General features: G+C 42.4%; 1 protein-coding gene across 1 annotated transcript in view; it reads left to right on the top strand.

The window, feature by feature from the left end:
* The window catches only part of DMD (dystrophin), a 4,179,683-nt gene that overhangs the window by 1,170,908 nt on the left and 2,986,896 nt on the right, over positions 1-21,879 (top strand). The window contains exon 10 of the mRNA XM_069757653.1: positions 4,355-4,543. Coding sequence (XP_069613754.1) covers positions 4,355-4,543 — 189 coding nt within the window. The remainder of the gene's footprint in view (positions 1-4,354; positions 4,544-21,879) is intronic.

The raw sequence follows: 21,879 nt of genomic DNA, 5'->3' as shown, positions 1-21,879 counted from the left end.
TTTTGGGAAGCATATCATAAAGCAAATAGAGCATGACACACAAAAATAATCAAAAGAGAAGCAGATAAATGGTAAATAGATGGTAAAGATATACTAAAGGTTGTCCTCCAATATAGGATGGACACAACCTATCATAACCATATTTCCTAAAAATATCAAAATGTCATCTATACACAAAAACATTTATTGTATAATATTACACAACAGAAGTTTCTTATGAAGATGTGAAAGGAATATAAATATAACTAATAACTATCCCAGTAATGGCAAATACTATGATCAATGACAATCTGTTAGATCTAAAATCATGCCCTAAAAAGAATGTCTGGCAATTAAAGTGACATATGGAATCCTAATCATCAAAGTGATTGCTCTATTTTTACTTTGGTTTTAAAAAGCTACATCAAAATGCGTAGAACAAAAAGTGATTATTCCCTCCTGTCAAATTCTACAAAAGTGAGGGCATTTCTAAATCCAGAAATGCTACTCCATTTCCTGACTAAAATAGCATTACCGATGAGGTGCAAAACACTGATAAGATGCACCAAATTCATTAAATTGTGTCTAGATGAATTTGGAGGCTCATACTCCAACGAGCCCTTCTTATTGCAAACACAGCCTTAAAATATCAAAGTGATCTTAACCCCTTAAGCCCCAAGGGTGGTTTGCAGGTTAATGACTGGGCCAATTTTTACAATTCTGACCACTGTCCCTTTATGAGGTTATAACTCTAGAAAGCTTCAACGGATCCTAGTGATTCTGACATTGTTTTCTCATGACATATTGGGCTTCATGATAGTGTAAAATTTCTTTGATAATACCTGCGTTTATTTGTGAAAAAAATGGAAATTTGGCGAAAATTTTGAAAATTTCACAATTTTCCAACTTTGAATTTTTATGCCCTTACAGAGATATGTCACACAAAATGCTTAATAAGTAACATTTCCAACATGTCTACTTTACATCAGCACAATTTTGGAACCACATTTTTTTTTTGTTAGGGAGTTATAAGGGTTTAAATTTGACGAGCAATTTCTCATTTTTAAAACACCATTTTTTTTATGGACCACATCACATTTGAAGTCATTTTGAGGGGTCTATATGATAGAAAATAACCAAGTGTGACACCATTCTAAAAACTGCACCCCTCATGGTGCTCAAAACCATATTCAAGACGTTTATTAACCCTTCAGGTGTTTCACAGGAATTTTTGGAATGTTTAAAAAAAATGAACATTTAACTTTTTTTCACAAAAAATTTACTTCAGCTCCAATTTGTTTTATTTTACCAAGGGTAACAGGAGAAAATGGACCCCAAAATTTGTTGTACAATTTTTCTGACTATTCCGATACCCCATATGTGGGGGTAAACCACGCATGGCAGAGCTCGGAAGGGAAGGAGTGGCATTTGAGTTTTCAATGCAAAATTGACAGGAATTGAGATGGGACGCCATGTTGCATTTAGAGAGCCACTGATATGCCTAAACATTGAAACCCCCCACAAGTGACACCATTTTGGAAAGTAGACCCCATAAGGAACTTATCTAGATGTGTGGTGAGCACTTTGACCCACCAAATGCTTCACAGAAGTTTATAATGCAGAGTCGTAAAAATAAAAAATCATATTTTTTCACAAAAATGATAATTTTGCCCCCAATTTTTTATTTTCCCAAGGGTAAGAGAAGAAATTGTACCCCAAACGTTGTTGTGCAATTTGTTCTGAGTATGATGATACCCCATATGTTGGAGTAAGCCACTGTTTGGGCGCATGGCAGAGCTTGGAAGGGAAGGAGTGACATTTGACTTTTCAAAGCAAAATTGACAGGAATTGAGATGGGACGCCATGTTGCGTTTGGAGAGACCCTGATGTGCCTAAACATTGAAACCCCCCACATGTGACACCATTTTGGAAAGTAGACCCCCTAAGGAACTTATCTAGATATGTGGTGACTGGTGAGCACTTTGACCCACCAAGTGCTTCACAGAAATTTATAATGTAGAGTCGTAAAAATAAAAATAATATTTTTTCACAAAAATAAACTTTTTGCTCCCAATTTTTTATTTACCCAAAGCTGTTTTTTAGCGGATTTTTATGATTGGCAGCTATCACACACTAAAAGGCTTTTTTATAAAATAGTTTTTGCTTCTCCACATTTTGAGAGCTATAATTTTTCCATATTTTGGTCCACAGAGTCATGTGAGATCTTCTTTTTTTGTGGGACGAGTTGACATTTTTATTGGTAACATTTTCGGTCACGTGACATTTTTAATCGCTTTTTATTCCGATTTTTGTGAGGCAGAATGACCAAAAACAAGCTATTCATGAATTTCTTTTGTGGGGGGCGTTTATACCGTTCCATGTTTGGTAAAATTGATAGAGGAGTTTTATTCTTCGGGTCAGTTTGATTACAGTAATACCTCATTTATATCATTTTTTTATGTTTTGGCGCATTTATACGATAAAAACTTTTTTATAGAAAAAATAATTATTTTTGCATCGCTTTATTCTGAGGACTATAACTTTTTTATTTTTTCGCTGATGATGCTGTATGGTGGCTTGTTTTTTGCAGGAACAGATGTCGTTTTCAGCGGTACCATGGTTATTAATATCTGTCTTTTTAATCACGTGTTATTTCTCTTTTTGTTCGGTGGTATGATAATAAAGCGTTGTTTTTTGCCTCGTTTTCTTTTTTTACGTGTGTTCACTGAAGGGGTTAACTAGTGGGACAGTTTTATAGGTTGGGTCGTTACGGACACGGCGATACTAAATATTTGTACTTTTATTGTTTTTTTTATTTAGATAAAGAAATTTATTTATGGGAACAATATTTTTTTTCTTTATTTAGGAATTATTATTATTTTTTTTTACACATCTAAATATTTTTTTTTTACATTATCACATTGTCCCAGGGGGGGACATCACTATATAGTGACAGATCGCTGATCTGACACTTTGCAGAGCACTGTGTCAGATCAGCGATCTGACGTGCACTGCTCCAGGCATACAGGCACCTGCTCTGAGCATGCGCTTGTAAACCACCTCCCTGCAAGACCCAGAAGTAGCCCCGTGGCTATTTTGGATCCGGGGCCTGTAGGGAGGAGACGCTCGGTGCAATGTGAGCAAATCACCTTGTACCGAGGGTCTCAGGGAAGCCCCCAGGGAGCCCCCTCCCTGTGCGATGCTTCCCTATGCCCCAAAACGCTGCGATCATGTTTGATCACAGTGTTCCGGGGGTTAATGTGCGAGAAGCGGTCCGTGACAGCTCCTGGCACATAGTGCCGGATGTTAGCTGCGATAGTCAGCTGACACACGGCCGCGATCGGCCACACTTCCCCAGTGAGCGTGGCCAATTGCATAAGACTTACTATCCCGTTACAGGGAATTAAGTCCCAGGTCACCTCGATGGGATAGTACGTCATATGGGATTAAGGGGTTAAAGAAGCACTCCAATTAAATGTTTTATCCTTTTAATATATTGCAATCATCATACTATATGGCAGAGAGTACTTAGAATTGCTCATTTTTCCTTTCTACCCAGCTAATTCTTCTCTATTATCTTATATAGAAACAGGACGCCTGTATTCCCTGCATGAGTCATCTCCCTCTTCAACTCCTGAACCAGATACTCCCTCCTCCTTTTGCAGTGACTTATGAAACATACATGCAAAATAGACTTAGCTTAGAACTTAGAAGTATCCAACTAGTCAGATTTTAATGTGATATCATAGATCTAATGGAAAACAGAAGAATTAACTAGGTAGAAAAGCAAAATGATCAATTGTAAGTACACGGTGCTATATAATATGCTGACTGGAGGATAAAAATGTTGATGTCAGTTCTTCTTTAGTGAATCGGCCTCATAGTGTACAATATATAATGGATACCAGATAGACAGATATTCCACAAAAGTATCACTCTGCAGATTCCTCAAACATTTACAGTCTTTTGGTTTTTTCCTTTAAACTGAAAAAGCCTCATACAATGATGAATCCCAGATTTATCCATTATTGGAGGTTTAGAAGTAGCATCGAATAAAAGATGGATTTAAGTATATCCGTGTTTATCAAGCACAACTTATTTTGCCTGTCTCCAGGTTCTCAATTCAAATCCATTACTAACATATCATACACATTAATCCTCAGTAGGAAAAAGCAATACCAGATAATGTAACACAGGAAGAAAAGTATTTTTATTAAACAATTCTTCACTTTTCAACATTGTATAGTATGGAGAGTCAAGCAAAATCTTCCATTAACAAACTTTTTTGGTTTGTGGCATTATAAATGTGATAGGTATACAGTTATTGTAAAGCAAAAAAAAAAAACAATATGTATTTTTTTTATTGTCCCTGCAGAGAATGGAAGGCTTGGATGACAGACCATTCAGCAAATTAGTAATGGAACCAAAAGCGGATCTAGAAAGTTATCAGTCATCACTGGAACAAGTGCTTACTTGGCTTCTTTCTGCAGAAGATGTTTTACAATGTCAAGGGCCAATATCTTACAATGTAGAAGGAGTAAAAGAACAATTTCATTCTCATGAGGTAAGTAGATGTCACGTATTGCAAATTTATATGGTTTTAGCCTTTCTAATATTATATTTTTAAAATATTATTATACTTAGCAAAATAATGTTAATAATGCAGTTGTTAATGTTTGGGTTCCTTATATTGAAAGCAAAATCACAAAATTGAATAAATAAAAATAAAGGAAAAATAAAATAAGGAAAAATGAAGATAGATAAATAGATAGATAGATAGATAGATAGATAGATAGATAGATAGATAGATAGATAGATAGATAGATAGATAGATAGTTAGATAGATTCTACAGATAACCGCTGTCCCAGACTTGTTCTGTTTCTAACCTTCTATATTCCGAAATGTCACAGAAGCCTTTTATGGATATATCACAGTATGTGTGATACTCCTTGAAAATGTCAGTTGAGTCAGAACTATTATAACACTTCAGCTGTATAATTGTGCCACTTTTAAACATTTATTTACAATAATTTTCTCCTACTTACAAATACTTACAATTTTTGAATATGGTAAATATACTGTTACATGCACAACTTAAAGAGAGTCTGTCAACACATTTGGCCAAACTAAGCTATTAATATAGGCATACAGCTTATAGACTGTTGAAAAAAGTCCTACTTGTGTGTCTCATATCAGATGCCTTGTTGTTAATAAATAATCGTTAACACTTTATGTAAATTATATCTTCCAGGCTCTGGGGAGGATGTTGCCTGGACTATAACTCTGCCTCCAGAGATTATTTTAATTAAAAGGGGTAGTTACCAGTGTGAAACAAGTAACTAACACATAAGAGGAAAACTTAACTTTGTCCTTTCTAAAAAAAAACATTTTTTGCTTCTCTCTGAGCTCTGCTGTATTACAACAATAATGCAACTCTGTCTGTCTATGAGCTGGAAGCTGAATCTGAGAGCAACCTCCAGATGTGTCAGTTATAATCACACACAGCTCTGCAATGAGATCAGGAGAGCAGAGAGCGGCCATTACATATCACACTGGTAACTTATCCTTCATGTAAAATAAGCTCTGGAGGCAGAGTTATCGCCCAGACACCATCCTTCCTGTAGCTTGGAAGAGGTCATTTACATAAAGTGAAAAAAGATGATGTATCCACATCAAGGCATCTGATATGAGACATACAGTTATCACTCTCCTCAGCAGTCTTTAACCGGAATGCCCATATTAATAATTTCAATAGGTCAAATGTGGTAACAGATTCCCTTTAAATTAATGCAGTTTTTAATTATTTAGAACATATATGAAGATGATGGTGTTAAAAGGGTCATCAGGATTAGGAGGCTTTCAGAAATACTATTTGGATGCAGTTTTTAAAACAATAAATAAAGCAAAATAAAGATAGATGAATATATTAATTTTTCCTATATCTTATCTTCACTTTATCACCTACTCCACATAAAATGCATAGAAAATGAGAACTGTATTCGAACTATAACAGTCAGTACATTTTGCTGAAGATTTTCACTCCTAAACAAAACTGCCATGTTTGCCTCTCAAGCTGATACTATTACCGATAGCTACAGACTAAGCTTTTTTCTCTTTTCTGCTGGTTGTCCATCCTGGCAACATTTATATATCAATAAAAATTAACCAGTGGCAGTCTTTTAAATGTCTGTTTACACAGGCAGATCAAAATAAGTTATGTACTCTGAGCGATCTATACTAGGGTTGAGCGAAACGGGTCGGTAATATTCAGAAGTCGCCGACTTTTGGCAAGGTCGGGTTTCATGAAACCCGACCCGACCCCAGTGTGGGGTCGGCCATGAAGTCGGCAATCTTCTGAATCTGGAATCGGAATTCCGATACCGATTCCCGATATGTTTAAGATATCGGGAATTGGTATCGGAATTCAGATTTAAGTGTAAAATAAAGAATAAAAATAAAAAATATCGCAATACTTACCCTCTGACGCGTCCTGGTACTAACCGGGAACCTTCCTTTCTTCAAATCAGCGCTTTCAGGACCTTCAGTGAAGTCGCGGTGACGTCACGGCTTGTGATTGGTCGCGCGACCGCCCATGTGACCGCCGCGAGACCAATCAGAAGCCATGACGTCACCGCGACGTCACCGAAGGTCCTGGAAGCGCTGATTCTTAGGAAGGAAGGCTGCCGGAAAGAAGCAGGGCGTGTCCGAGGGTGAGTATATACCTAATAGGAATATACCTAATAGGAATATACTCACCCTCGGATGCGCCCTGCTTCTTTCCGGCAGCCTTCCTTCCTAAGAATCAGCGCTTCCAGGACCTTCGGTGACGTCGCGGTGACGTCACGGCTTCTGATTGGTCGCGCGGCAGTCACATGGGCGGTCGCGCGATCAATCACAAGCCGCGACGTCACCGCGACATCACCGAAGGTCCTGAAAGCGCTGATTCGAAGAAAGGAAGGTTCCCGGTTAGTACTAGGGCGCGTCAGAGGGTAAGTATTGCGATATTTTTTATTTTTATTCTTTATTTTACACTTAAATATGGATCGCAGGGCCTGAAGTAGAGTTTCCTCTCCTTCAGACCCTGGGAACCATTGGAAACCCAATGCACCCGACTTTTTTATAGGATCGGCCGATTTCACTCGACCCGACTTTTGAAAAAGTCGGGTTTCGTGAAACCCGACCCGATCCTATAAAAGTAAAGGTCGCTCAACCCTAATCTATACTAGATTGCTCAGTGCACATAGGCTGCCATGATATTTTGCGATGCACAAATTATGATCGGCAGCCTGTTTACCCTGTAAGATATTACATGTTCACAGTAATCTTGCAGTCTAAATGCAGCTTAAGTGCCTGCCGTAAGAAAGCTGTTCATGCTGTTTCACGATTGTGTAATGTTAATACTGTCTCTCAGATGTGAGAAAATATATTTGAGTGGAATTGAATTCCACTCAGATTTGAGAGAAATTCAATTTTGCCAAAATGTGATTTTTGTTTGTGTTTTGCACTGCTTCAGAAAAAATGGCTGTCATGTGCTGAACTGTAAATGGCAATCAAAAGGTTAAAAATAATCATAAAAATGTTCCTACTCACATTATCACTCACCGTTCTGGCTCATCCTCTCCTCACCATCCCCTGTCCTTTCCTAGTTGTACATCTGTTTAATATAACAGTTGCTTTTACCATTAATCCCTTTCTGACCTTGGACAGGATAGTATGTCCGAGATCAGAACCTCCGCTTTGATGCCGGCTCTGGCAGTGAGCCCGTATCAAAACCAGGATATGTCAGCTGTTTTGTACAGCTGACATGTGCCCGCAATAGCGGCAGGTGGAACTGCGATCCACCCACTGCTATTATCTAGTTAAATGCCACTGTCAAACGCTGACAGCAGCATTTAACTAGCACTTCTGGCCATCAGGCCGGAAATGCACGCATTGCTGACCCCCGTGATGTGATTGGAGTCAGCGATGCGTCGGCATGACAACCAGAGTTCTATTGAAGACCTTTATGGTTGTTGATGCCAGATTGCTGTGAGCACCACCCTGTGGTCGGCGCTCATAGCAATGCAGCAATTCTACTACATAAGAGTGATCTGAGCATCGCTCCAATGTAGCAGAGCCGATCAGGTTATGCCAAATTCTAGTCTCCCATGGAGGCTATTGAAGCATGGCAAAAGTAAAAAAAAGTTGTAAAAAATATGAAAAAAAAATAAAAAATATAAAAGTTTAAATCACCCCCTTTTGCCCCATTCAAAATAAAACAATAAGAAAAAAAATACACTTATTTGGTATTGCCAAGTTCAGAATTGACTGATCTATCAATAAAAAAAGGATTAACCTGATGGCTAAACGGTGTAGCAAGAAAAAAATTCATAACGCAAGAATTATGTTTTTTTGGTCGCGGCGGCATTGCATTATAATGCAATAACGGGCGATCAAAGGAACGTATCTGCACCAAAATTTTATCATTAAAAATGTCAGCTCAGCACTCAAAAAATAAGCCCTCACCCAACCCCAGATCATGAAAAATAATGACGCTACAGGTATCGGAAAATGTAATAATTTTTTTTTTAGCAAAGTGTGTAATTTTTTTTTACCACTTAGATAAAAGATAACCTATGGCAGTTCAATTTTAGCATTTAGTGAACCTAGCAAAAAAGCCAAACAAAAAACAAGTGTGGGATTGCACTTTTTTTGCAATTTCAGCGCACTTGGAATTTTTTTCCCATTTTCTAGTACATGACATGGTAAAACCATTGATGTTGTTCAAAAGTACAACTTATCCCGCAAAAAAATAAGCCCTCACATGACCATATTGATGGAAAAATAAAAAAGTTATAGCTCTGGGACGGAGGGGAGAGAAAAATGAAAACGCCAAACCGAAAAAAACTGGGGTCATGAAGTGGTTAATATCCAATGAACCTGAGCTTTTAGCACTATGAACAAATGGGTTGGATGAATAGTTTTTATAAATGAGGCCTTAGTAAAATAGTTTATGATGAGAAGAAAATGTGGACCCGTTGAAGCACATTAAGCGTGAAACGGCCGTTGTCCACTCTCCGATCCCCGCACCCTCCTGTATACCTGCCGTTCTCATGGATTTGAATTATTGAAATTCTTTGTGTCCAATAAAGATCACGACTTCACAGCAACAGGGTGAGTGCTGCATTTTTTTCTCATCATAAAATATTTTGCTTTTTGCTATACATATGCTGAGCACCGCTAACCCGTGATTTCGTACAAGCTGCAAATCAGTCTCCAAGTGGATCCAACGCCTGAGAGTGTGCATTCCTCTGGTGCCATTCACTTCACTTTCTTCTTAGTATAATAGTATTTCCTTTAATGGTCATTTGTTCAACTTCATTCTTTAATCAAAAGGAATCTGTCTCCACATTTGATCTACCTAAACTATTAATACAAGTTATAGACTGCTGAAAAAAGTGATACCTGTATGCCTCATATCAGATGTCTTGTGGTTGAGAAATCATCTTTTATCACTTTATATAAATGACCTATTCAAGGCTATGTGGAAGATGCTGCCTGGAAGATAACTCAGTCTCCAGAACTTATTTTAAATAAAAGGGGCAGTTACTAGAGTTGAGCGACCTTGACCTTTTTAGAGTCGAGCCGGGTTTTGCGAAACCCGACTATGTCCAAAGTCGGGTCGAGTGAAATCGGCCGATTATGACGTAAAGTCGGGATCGACCGAAACACGAAACCCAATGCAAGTCAATGGGGCAGCATAGTCGGCAGTGAGTGGGGGCCAGGAAAACACCTAGAGTGGCCATTTTAATGTCAAAACCATCCATTCTTCTTAATGAAGCTTGTCAAGCGTAATTTACCTTATAATAATTGGAAGGCATTTGAAATTGGGGGTCATTTGGCTAAAGTTGTGGGGGGTAGGGCTGGTTCAAGTAATTAGTGGGCCCAGGAAATCTGGACCACGTCACGGCAGTGGAGCAGGGAGAGGTAAGTATTTCAACTTTGCAAGTGCTGTGAACCTGAGCAAGCAGGGGGGGCCCACTCGTTGGCATTGGCACTGGCACAGGGCCCCTCAAAGTACAGCGGTGTGTTTGCACGGCGGGGGCGCCTCCCACCGGCAGCAACACTTTTGCGTACTATGAGAGGCCCTGTGCCAGTGACGTCGCCAACTAGTATTCCTCCCCCCACCTGATGAAGGAACCTGCACTTTCATCTGCACCTTCCTCTTTGTCCCCGTGTAAGGTGGTATGGTATGCGGGAAGAGCAACCTGACTTTCAGCAGGGTCACAATGTTGTTGTGTAGCGTGCACGGGGAATGTTGCGTTATGGGTCAATGTACCAGCAGACTCATCTATCACTGGCTGGGCAATGGGCACGATGAAGTGGAAACACAGATATAGGCCCAAAGAAGAAAGTGGGCTAAATGCAGTTCAAAATTGGTAACACAGGAATAACCAGGGGGCATTGCAGTGGAGGACAACTGGAATGAGAGGCTGACACAGAGAGTAGGGCCAAATCAGTAAGTAGTCGAAATGCAGTTCAAAATTGGCAACCGTAGTAAACAGGCGGCACAGCTTTGTTCAGTGGAGGAGAACAGCAAGGAGTGGCAGACACCGATAGTAGGCCCCAAACCAACTAGTACGCCAAATGCAGTTGTTCCATTTAACCACAATTTAATGAGAGCCTGAAGATAGAAGCTCAGGAAAGGCAACCTGGGGAACACCTTGGAGTGTAACACACCATCTCTCTCCACCCCATACCCATTTTGTATGGCCTAATGCAGTGTACTTTTCTACAACTACTAAACGAGAGTCGGAAGACCGAAGCAATGGCAAGGAAACCTGGGGAACACCTTAGAGTGTAACACACCCTCTCTCTACACCCCATACCCAATTTGAAGGCCTAATGCAGTGTAGTTTCCAAGAACTACTAAACGAGAGCCGGAAGATCGAAGCTCAGGAAAGGCAACCTGGGGAACACCTTGGAGTGTAACACACCCTCTCGCTACACCCCATACCCAATTTGAAGGCCTAATGCAGCGTAGTTTCCAACAACTACTAAACGAGAGCCGGAAGATCGAAGCTCAGGAAAGGCAACCTGGGGAACACCTTGGAGTGTAACAAACCCTCTCTCTACACCCCATACCCAATTTGTAGGCCTAATGCAGCGTAGTTTCCGACAACTACTAAACGAGAGCATGAAGATCGAAGCTCAGGAAAGGCAACCTGGGGAACACCTTGGAGTGTAACACACCCTCTCTCTACACCCCATACCCAATTTGTAGGCCTAATGCAGCGTAGTTTCCGACAACTACTAAACGAGAGCCGGAATATCGAAGCTCAGGAAAGGCAACCTGGGGAACACCTTGGAGTGTAACACACCCTCTCTCTACGCCCCATACCCAATTTGTAGGCCTAATGCAGCGTAGTTTCCGACAACTACTAAACGAGAGCCGGAATATCGAAGCTCAGGAAAGGCAACCTGGGGAACACCTTGGAGTGTAACACACCCTCTCTCTACACCCCATACCCAATTTGAAGGCCTAATGCAGTGTAGTTTCCAAGAACTACTAAACGAGAGCCGGAAGATCGAAGCTCAGGAAAGGCAACCTGGGGAACACCTTGGAGTGTAACACACCCTCTCGCTACACCCCATACCCAATTTGAAGGCCTAATGCAGCGTAGTTTCCAACAACTACTAAACGAGAGCCGGAAGATCGAAGCTCAGGAAAGGCAACCTGGGGAACACCTTGGAGTGGAACACACCATCTCTCTACACCCCATACCCAATTTGAAGGCCTAATGCAGAGTAGTTTCCAAGAACTACTAAACGAGAGCCGGAAGATCGAAGCTCAGGAAAGGCAACCTGGGGAACACCTTGGAGTGTAACACAACGTCTCTCTACACGACGGAAGGGCTGATTCTTAGGAAGGAAGGCTGTTGGAAATAAGCATTGCGCGTCCGAGGGTGATTATATTCTTATTAGGTATATACTCACCCTCGGACGCGCCCTGCTTCTTTATTTGGAATGAATGTTTATTTGCAATGTGGTGTTGACTTTCTCTATTATTTTGGTAATTAATGATTTTATTATTTTCATTATTTTGCATCTTCTCGGCAATAATATAAAGAAGACGCGACAGGACAACACTCGGTGGATGCCATATGTGTGTTTTCAATTTAAAAAAACTTTCAGTTAACTACTTGCAGGAGAAAGTAATTGTAGCTGGTGGCCATTTTTAGTACTGTACCAGATTAGAGTTGTGTGTTTGTTTTTAATGTTAAAATGTCTGCATTTGATATCTCACCAGTATTTTCTTTTTTATAAGCAAAATACTTATTTTTATATTTTCTGATGTTGGTTCCAGGGGTACACGGCCAGCAGTGCCCTGGTCAGTGTAGTAGTAGTTGAAAGAATGGACCGCAGACAGGCATCGAAGGCCTAAAATAATAACACATGGCTGTAGGCAATTTTAAATTGGTTCCAGGGGTACACGGACAGCAGTGGTGTGGTCAGTGGAGGCCTAGTGGAAGGAGTGACCGCAGACAGGCATCGAAGGCCTAAAATAATAACACATGGCTGTAGGCAATTTTAAATTGGTTCCAGGGGTACACGGGCAGCAGTGACCTGGTCAGTGTAGTAGTAGTTGAAAGAATGGACCGCAGACAGGCATCGAAGGCCTAAAATAAAAAAATTGGGCTGGCTGTAGGCAATTTTAAATTGGTTCCAGGGGTACACGGGCAGCAGTGGTGTGGTCAGTGGAGGCCTAGTGGAAGGAGTGACCGCAGACAGGCATCGAAGGCCTAAAATAATAACACATGGCTGTAGGCAATTTTAAATTGGTTCCAGGGGTACACGGGCAGCAGTGACCTGGTCAGTGTAGTAGTAGTTGAAAAAATGGACCGCAGACAGGCATCGAATGCCTAAAATAATAACACATGGCTGTAGGCAATTTTAAATTGGTTACAGGGGTACACGGACAGCAGTGACCTGGTCAGTGTAGTAGTAGTTGAAAGAATGGACCGCAGACAGGCATCGAAGGCCTAAAATAAAAACATTGGGCTGGCTGTAGGCAATTTTAAATTGGTTCCAGGGGTACACGGACAGCAGTGGTGTGGTCAGTGGAGGCCTAGTGGAAGGAGTGACCGCAGACAGGCATCGAAGGCCTAAAATAATAACACATGGCTGTAGGCAATTTTAAATTGGTTCCAGGGGTACACGGACAGCAGTGGTGTGGTCAGTGGAGGCCTAGTGGAAGGAGTGACCGCAGACAGGCATCGAAGGCCTAAAATAATAACACATGGCTGTAGGCAATTTTAAATTGGTTCCAGGGGTACACGGACAGCAGTGACCTGGTCAGTGTAGTAGTAGTTGAAAGAATGGACCGCAGACAGGCATCGAAGGCCTAAAATAAAAAAATTGGGCTGGCTGTAGGCAATTTTAAATTGGTTCCAGGGGTACACGGGCAGCAGTGGTGTGGTCAGTGGAGGCCTAGTGGAAGGAGTGACCGCAGACAGGCATCGAAGGCCTAAAATAATAACACATGGCTGTAGGCAATTTTAAATTGGTTCCAGGGGTACACGGACAGCAGTGGTGTGGTCAGTGGAGGCCTAGTGGAAGGAGTGACCGCAGACAGGCATCGAAGGCCTAAAATAATAACACATGGCTGTAGGCAATTTTAAATTGGTTCCAGGGGTACACGGACAGCAGTGACCTGGTCAGTGTAGTAGTAGTTGAAAGAATGGACCGCAGACAGGCATCGAAGGCCTAAAATAAAAAAATTGGGCTGGCTGTAGGCAATTTTAAATTGGTTCCAGGGGTACACGGACAGCAGTGGTGTGGTCAGTGGAGGCCTAGTGGAAGGAGTGACCGCAGACAGGCATCGAAGGCCTAAAATAATAACACATGGCTGTAGGCAATTTTAAATTGGTTCCAGGGGTACACGGACAGCAGTGACCTGGTCAGTGTAGTAGTAGTTGAAAGAATGGACCGCAGACAGGCATCGAAGGCCTAAAATAAAAAAATTGGGCTGGCTGTAGGCAATTTTAAATTGGTTCCAGGGGTACACGGGCAGCAGTGACCTGGTCAGTGTAGTAGTAGTTGAAAGAATGGACCGCAGACAGGCTTAGAAGGCCTAACATAACAAACTTGGGCTGGCTGTAGGCACTTTTAAATTGGTTCCAGGGGTACACGGGCAGCAGTGGTCTGGTCAGTGGAAGTCTAGTGGAAGGAGTGACCGCAGACAGGCTTCCAAGGCCTAACATAACAAACTTGGGCTGGCTGTAGGCACTTTTAAATTGGTTCCAGGGGTACACGGGCAGCAGTGGTCTGGTCAGTGGAAGTCTAGTGGAAGGAGTGACCGCAGACAGGCTTCCAAGGCCTAACATAACAAACTTGGGCTGGCTGTAGGCACTTTTAAATTGGTTCCAGGGGTACACGGGCAGCAGTGGTCTGGTCAGTGGAAGTCTAGTGGAAGGAGTGACCGCAGACAGGCTTCGAAGGCCTAACATAACAAAATTGGGCTGGCTGTAGGCACTTTAAATTGGTTCCAGGGGTACATGGGCAGCAGTGTATGGTCAGTGGAAGTCTAGTGGAAGGAGTGACGGCAGACAGTCTTCGAAGGCCTAACATAACAAAATTGGGCTGACTGTAGGCACTTTTAAATTGGTTCCAGGGTAACACGGCCAGCAGTGGCCTGGTCAGTGTAGTAGTTGTAGAAAGAAGGGACCGCAGACAGGCTTCGAAGGCCTAACATAACAAAAATGTCAAAACAATGGTATTGTCAGTGCCAGGCATTGAAGGATGTCAGCGGCTAGACTACACATTGGTGAAGCTGTGAGAGATAATTTTGCTAGTGGTAGAGCACTGTTTGAGCTGGGGGGGGGAACTGTCTTGTGGCCGGCGGTACAGGCACAGGGCCCCTCATATTACAACGGTGTGTCTGACGTTGGGTGCGCACCACCACCGCCAGAGACACTTTATTGTACTATGAGGGACCCAGTGGCAGTGCCGTCGACCAAAAGCGGCCACACCCACCTCTTCAGACAAACAGCACTCTCAAGGGTCCAAGCGCAAAGTGGCGATAGCACGGCCCCGTGTGGGGAGTTTGGCCATTTCGTGAGGTGGAAACATGTCGTATGCTGGACAATCAGGTGAAGAAAATTACGAGATTGGAAAAGTCATTCAGAATAGTCCACAGGCAAGACCTTTTCATAGGAAAGCTAGGTGTCAGCCGGGCAGGGTGGGGCAAAAGATTTTGAAATCCAGTTGTGGTTCATTTTAATGAAGGTTAGATCATCTACATTTTGGGTAGCCAGACGAGTCCTTTTTTCTGTTAGTATTGAACCTGCAGCACTGAATACTCTTTCTGATAGGACACTAGCTGCCGGGCAAGCAAGCTCCTGCAATGCATATTCTGCCAATTCTGGCCAGGTGTCTAATTTGGATGCCCAGTAATCAAATGGGAATGACGGTTGAGGGAGAACGTCGATAAGGGATGAAAAATAGTTTGTAACCATACTGGACAAATGTTGTCTCCTGTCACTTTGAATTGATGCTGCAGTACCTGTCCTGTCTGCGGTCATAGAAAAATCACTCCACAACCTGGTCAGAAAACCCCTCTGTCCAACGCCACTTCTGATTTCTGCCCCTCTAACACCTCTGGTCTGCTGGCCCCTGGAGCTCGTGTGAGAACGATCACGGGCGCTGTGTGCAGGGAATGCCAGAAGCAAACGGTCAACAAGAGTTGATTGTTTTGTTGCTAATATTAGTTCCAAGTTCTCATGTGGCATAATATTTTGCAATTTGCCTTTATAGCGAGGATCAAGGAGGCAGGCCAACCAGTAATCGTCATCGTTCATCATTTTTGTAATGCGTGTGTCCCTTTTGAGGATACGCAAGGCATAATCCGCCATGTGGGCCAAAGTTCCCGTTGTCAAATCTGCGGTTGTGCTTGGTTGAGGGGCAGTTGCAGGCAAATCTACGTCACTTGTGTCCCTCAAAAAACCAGAACCCGGCCTTGCCACGCCACCAATTTCCCGTGCCCCCGGGAAAGCTTCCTCATTAAAAATATACTCATCCCCATCATCCTCCTCATCCTCCACCTCCTCTTCGCCCGGTACCTCGTCATGTACACTGCCCTGACCAGACAATCGCTGACTGTCATCAAGGCTTTCCTCTTCCTCTGGTGCAGACGCCTGATCCTTTATGTGCGTCAAACTTTGCATCAGCAGACGCATTAGGGGGATGCTCATGCTTATTATGGCGTTGTCTGCACTAACCAGCCGTGTGCATTCCTCAAAACACTGAAGGACTTGACACATGTCTTGAATCTTCGACCACTGCACACCTGACAACTCCATGTCTGCCATCCTACTGCCTGCCCGTGTATGTGTATCCTCCCACAAAAACATAACAGCCCGCCTCTGTTCGCACAGTCTCTGAAGCATGTGCAGTGTTGAGTTCCACCTTGTTGCAACGTCTATGATTAGGCGATGCTGGGGAAGGTTCAAAGAACGCTGATAGGTCTGCATACGGCTGGAGTGTACAGGCGAACGGCGGATATGTGCGCAAAGTCCACGCACTTTGAGGAGCAGGTCGGATAACCCCGGATAACTTTTCAGGAAGCACTGCACCACCAGGTTTAAGGTGTGAGCCAGGCAAGGAATGTGTTTCAGTTGGGAAAGGGAGATGGCAGCCATGAAATTCCTTCCGTTATCACTCACTACCTTGCCTGCCTCAAGATCTACAGTGCCCAGCCACGACTGCGTTTCTTGCTGCAAGAACTCGGACAGAACTTCCGCGGTGTGTCTATTGTCGCCCAAACACTTCATAGCCAATACAGCCTGCTGACGTATGCCAGTAGCTGCCCCATAATGGGAGACCTGGTGTGCAACAGTGGCAGGTGCGGATGGAGTGTTTGTGCGACTGCGGTCTGTGGACGAGCTCTTGCTTCTGCAGGAGGACGAGGAGGAGGAGGAGGAGGGGGTGCGAACGGCTACAGACAACTGTTTACTAGACCGTGGGCTAGGCAGAACTGTCCCAAACTTGCTGTCCCCTGTGGACCCTGAATCCACCACATTTACCCAGTGTGCCGTGATGGACACGTAACGTCCCTGGCCATGCCTACTGGTCCATGCATCTGTTGTCAGGTGCACCTTTGTGCTCACAGATTGCCTGAGTGCATGGACGATGCGCTCTTTAACATGCTGGTGGAGGGCTGGGATGGCTTTTCTGGAAAAAAAGTGTCGACTGGGTAGCTCGTAGCGTGGTACAGCGTAGTCCATCAGGTCTTTGAAAGCTTCGCTTTCAACTAACCGGTAGGGCATCATCTCTAACGAGATTAGTCTAGCTATGTGGGCGTTCAAACCCTGTGTACGCGGATGCGAGGCTAAGTATTTCCTTTTTCTAACCATAGTCTCATGTAGGGTGAGCTGGACTGGAGAGCTGGAGATCGTGGAACTAGCGGGGGTGCCGGTGGACATGGCAGACTGAGAGACGGTGGGAGATGGTATTGTTGCCGCCGGTGCCCTAGATGCAGTGTTTCCTACTACGAAACTGGTGATTCCCTGACCCTGACTGCTTTGGCCTGGCAAAGATACCTGCACAGATACAGCAGGTGGTGCGCTAAATGGTGGTCCTACACTGCCGGAAGGGATGTTGCGTTGATGACTAGCTTCATTGGCCGAGGGTGCAACAACCTTAAGGGACGTTTGGTAGTTAGTCCAAGCTTTCAAATGCATGGTGGTTAAATGTCTATGCATGCAACTAGTATTGAGACTTTTCAGATTCTGACCTCTGCTTAAGGAAGTAGAACATTTTTGACAGATGACTTTGCGCTGATCAATTGGATGTTGTTTAAAAAAATGCCAGACTGCACTCTTTCTAGCATCGGATACCTTTTCAGGCATTGCAGACTGAGCTTTAACCGGATGGCCACGCTGTCCTCCACCAGGTTTTGGCTTTGCCACGCGTTTTGGGCAAGATACGGGCCCGGCAGATGGAACCTGTGGCGATGTTGATGCCTGCTGCGGCCCCTCCTCCTCCTCTGCTTCAGAACTGCTGCCGCCTGCACCCTGTTCCCCCAATGGCTGCCAATCGGGGTCAAGAACTGGGTCATCTAATAACTCTTCTTGTACCTCCTGCGCAACTTCGTCTGTGTCACCGTGTCGTTCGGTGGTATAGCGTTCGTGATGGGGCAACATAGTCTCATCAGGGTCTGATTCTTGATCAGCACCCTGCGAGGGCAATGTTGTGGTCTGAGTCAAAGGACCAGCATAGTAGTCTGGCTGTGGCTGTGCGTCAGTGCACTCCATGTCAGATTCAATTTGTAATGGGCATGGACTGTTAACTGCTTCACTTTCTAAGCCAGGGACGGTATGTGTAAAGAGCTCCATGGAGTAACCCGTTGTGTCGCCTGCTGCATTCTTCTCTGTTGTTGTTTTTGCTGAAGAGGACAAGGAAGTGACTTGTCCCTGACCGTGAACATCCACTAACGACGCGCTGCTTTTACTTTTACCAGTTTCACGAGATGAGGCAAAAGAGCTAGAGGCTGAGTCAGCAAGATAAGCCAAAACTTGCTCTTGCTGCTCCGGCTTTAAAAGCGGTTTTCCTAATCCCAGAAAAGGGAGCGTTCGAGGCCTTGTGTAGCCGGACGACGAACCTGGCTCCACAGCTCCAGACTTAGGTGCAATATTTTTTCCCCCACGACCACCTGATGCTCCACCACTACCACTACCCTCATTACCAGCTGACAATGAACGCCCCCGGCCACGACCTCTTCCACTAGACTTCCTCATTGTTTTAAAAACGTAACCAAACTAACGTTATTTGTTGCAGTCACACAACTTACACGGTGAGCTATAACTTCAGTATGATTTAGCTACCCCTTTACAGGTTGGTGAGACCACAGCGAAAATCAGGCCCAATGTTACACACTCTTTTTTTGGTGGCTGCAAATTAGAGAGATGCCCCACACGCAGGACTGTCACTGAAGCACAAATGTTAATATTAATGTCACACTATTATTTTTTTTTTATTTTTATTTTTTTCAGGAACACTTTAGAAACCCCCCCAAAAAAAAAAAATAGATTTTTGCAGGGAGAATTTAGAAAACAAATGTAACAAACTATATGCTTTCTATGGGCCACTGAGTGAGAGATGACGCACACAGGAATCAGGAGTGGCACACAAGCCCAGAGGCCAATATTTTTCTACCAATGATTGATGGAGTTATTTTCTCTGGTAGATTTTGGAACCCAAATCAAGGAAAAAAAATGTAGGCTTTCTATGGACCACAATTGGAGAGAGAGAGAGAGAGAGATGGCACACCCAGGAGTCAAGACTGGCACACAAGCAGAAAGGCCAATATTAATCTCCCACTGTTTTTTTTTTTTTTTTTTTTTTTTTTTTTTTTTTCAGGGAGACTTTAGAAAAAAAAATAATAAAAAAAATATGATTTTATCAGGAAGAATTTAGAAACCAAATAAAATAAAATGATTTTTTCAGGGAGAATTTATAAAACAAATAAAAACAAAAATAGGCGTTCTATGGCCCACTGACTGAGAGATGACGCACACAGGAGTCAGGAGTGGCACACAAACCCAGAGGCCAATATTTTTCTACCAATGATTGATGTAGTTATTTTCTCTGGTAGATTTTAGAACCCAAATCAAGGAAAAAAAATATAGGCTTTCTATGGACCACAATTGGAGAGAGAGAGAGAGAGAGAGAGAGAGAGAGAGAGAGAGATGGCACACCCAGGAGTCAAGACTGGCACACAAGCAGAAAGGCCAATATTAATCTCCCACTGTTTTTTTTGGTTGTTTTTTTTTTTTTTTTTTTCAGGGAGACTTTAGAAAAAAAAATAATAAAAAAAATATGATTTTATCAGGAAGAATTTAGAAACCAAATAAAATAAAATGATTTTTTCAGGGAGAATTTATAAAACAAATAAAACCAAAAATAGGCGTTCTATGGCCCACTGACTGAGAGATGACGCACCCAGGAGTCAAGACTGGCACACAAGCAGAAAGGCCAATATTAATCTCCCACTGTTTTTTTTGGTTGTTTTTTTTTTTTTTTTTTCAGGGAGACTTTAGAAAAAAAAATAATAAAAAAAATATGATTTTATCAGGAAGAATTTAGAAACCAAATAAAATAAAATGATTTTTTCAGGGAGAATTTATAAAACAAATAAAACCAAAAATAGGCGTTCTATGGCCCACTGACTGAGAGATGACGCACCCAGGAGTCAAGACTGGCACACAAGCAGAAAGGCCAATATTAATCTCCCACTGTTTTTTTTGGTTGTTTTTTTTTTTTTTTTTTCAGGGAGACTTTAGAAAAAAAAATAATAAAAAAAATATGATTTTATCAGGAAGAATTTAGAAACCAAATAAAATAAAATGATTTTTTCAGGGAGAATTTATAAAACAAATAAAACCAAAAATAGGCGTTCTATGGCCCACTGACTGAGAGATGACGCACCCAGGAGTCAAGACTGGCACACAAGCAGAAAGGCCAATATTAATCTCCCACTGTTTTTTTTTTTTTTTTTCAGGGAGACTTTAGAAAAAAAAATAATAAAAAAAATATGATTTTATCAGGAAGAATTTAGAAACCAAATAAAATAAAATGATTTTTTCAGGGAGAATTTAGAAAACAAATAAAACCAAAAATAGGCGTTCTATGGCCCACTGACTGAGAGATGACGCACACAGGAGTCAGGAGTGGCACACAAACCCAGAGGCCAATATTTTTCTACCAATGATTGATGTAGTTATTTTCTCTGGTAGATTTTAGAACCCAAATCAAGGAAAAAAAATATAGGCTTTCTATGGACCACAATTGGAGAGAGAGAGAGAGAGAGAGAGAGAGAGAGAGAGAGAGAGAGATGGCACACCCAGGAGTCAAGACTGGCACACAAGCAGAAAGGCCAATATTAATCTCCCACTGTTTTTTTGGTTGTTTTTTTTTTTTTTTTTTCAGGGAGACTTTAGAAATAAAAATAATAAAAAAAATATGATTTTATCAGGAAGAATTTAGAAACCAAATAAAATAAAATGATTTTTTCAGGGAGAATTTAGAAAACAAATAAAACCAAAAATATGCGTTCTATGGCCCACTGACTGAGAGAGAGAGAGAGATGGAACGCTTAGTACTGGCACACAAGCCCAAAGGGCAATATTAATCTCCCTTTTTTTTTCCAGGGAGAATTTCTGAAACCCAAAAAAAAAATAAAATAGGCTTTCTATGGCCCACTATTTGTGAGAGAGATGGGACGCTCAGGACTGGCACAGATGGCACGCTCAGGACTGGCACAGAAGCCCAGAGGCCAATATTAATCTCCCTTTTTTTCTGGGAGAATTTATAAAACCAAAAAAATATTTAAATAGGCTTTCTATGGCCCACTATTTGTGAGAGAGATGGCACGCTCAGGACTGGCACAGATGGCACGCTCACAACTGGCACACAAGCCCAGAGGCCAATATTAATCTCCCTTTTTTCAGGGAGAATTTCTAAAACCCAAAAAAAAAATAAAATAGGCTTTCTATGGCCCACTATTTGTGAGAGAGATGGGACGCTCAGGACTGGCACAGATGGCACGCTCAGGACTGGCACAGAAGCCCAGAGGCCAATATTAATCTCCCTTTTTTTCTGGGAGAATTTATAAAACCAAAAAAATATTTAAATAGGCTTTCTATGGCCCACTATTTGTGAGAGAGATGGCACGCTCAGGACTGGCACAGATGGCACGCTCACAACTGGCACACAAGCCCAGAGGCCAATATTAATCTCCCTTTTTTCAGGGAAAATTGATAAAACAAAAAAAAAAATTAAATAGGCTTTCTATGGCCCACTATTTGTGAGAGAGATGGCACGCTCAGGGCTGGCTGGCACAGATGGCACGCTCAGGACTG

Source organism: Ranitomeya imitator, chromosome 3, assembly GCF_032444005.1.
Source record: "Ranitomeya imitator isolate aRanImi1 chromosome 3, aRanImi1.pri, whole genome shotgun sequence".
NCBI lineage: Eukaryota > Metazoa > Chordata > Amphibia > Anura > Dendrobatidae > Ranitomeya > Ranitomeya imitator.
The sequence above is the reverse complement of the archived record's forward strand: the minus strand, read 5'-3'. Positions and strand labels throughout refer to the sequence as shown.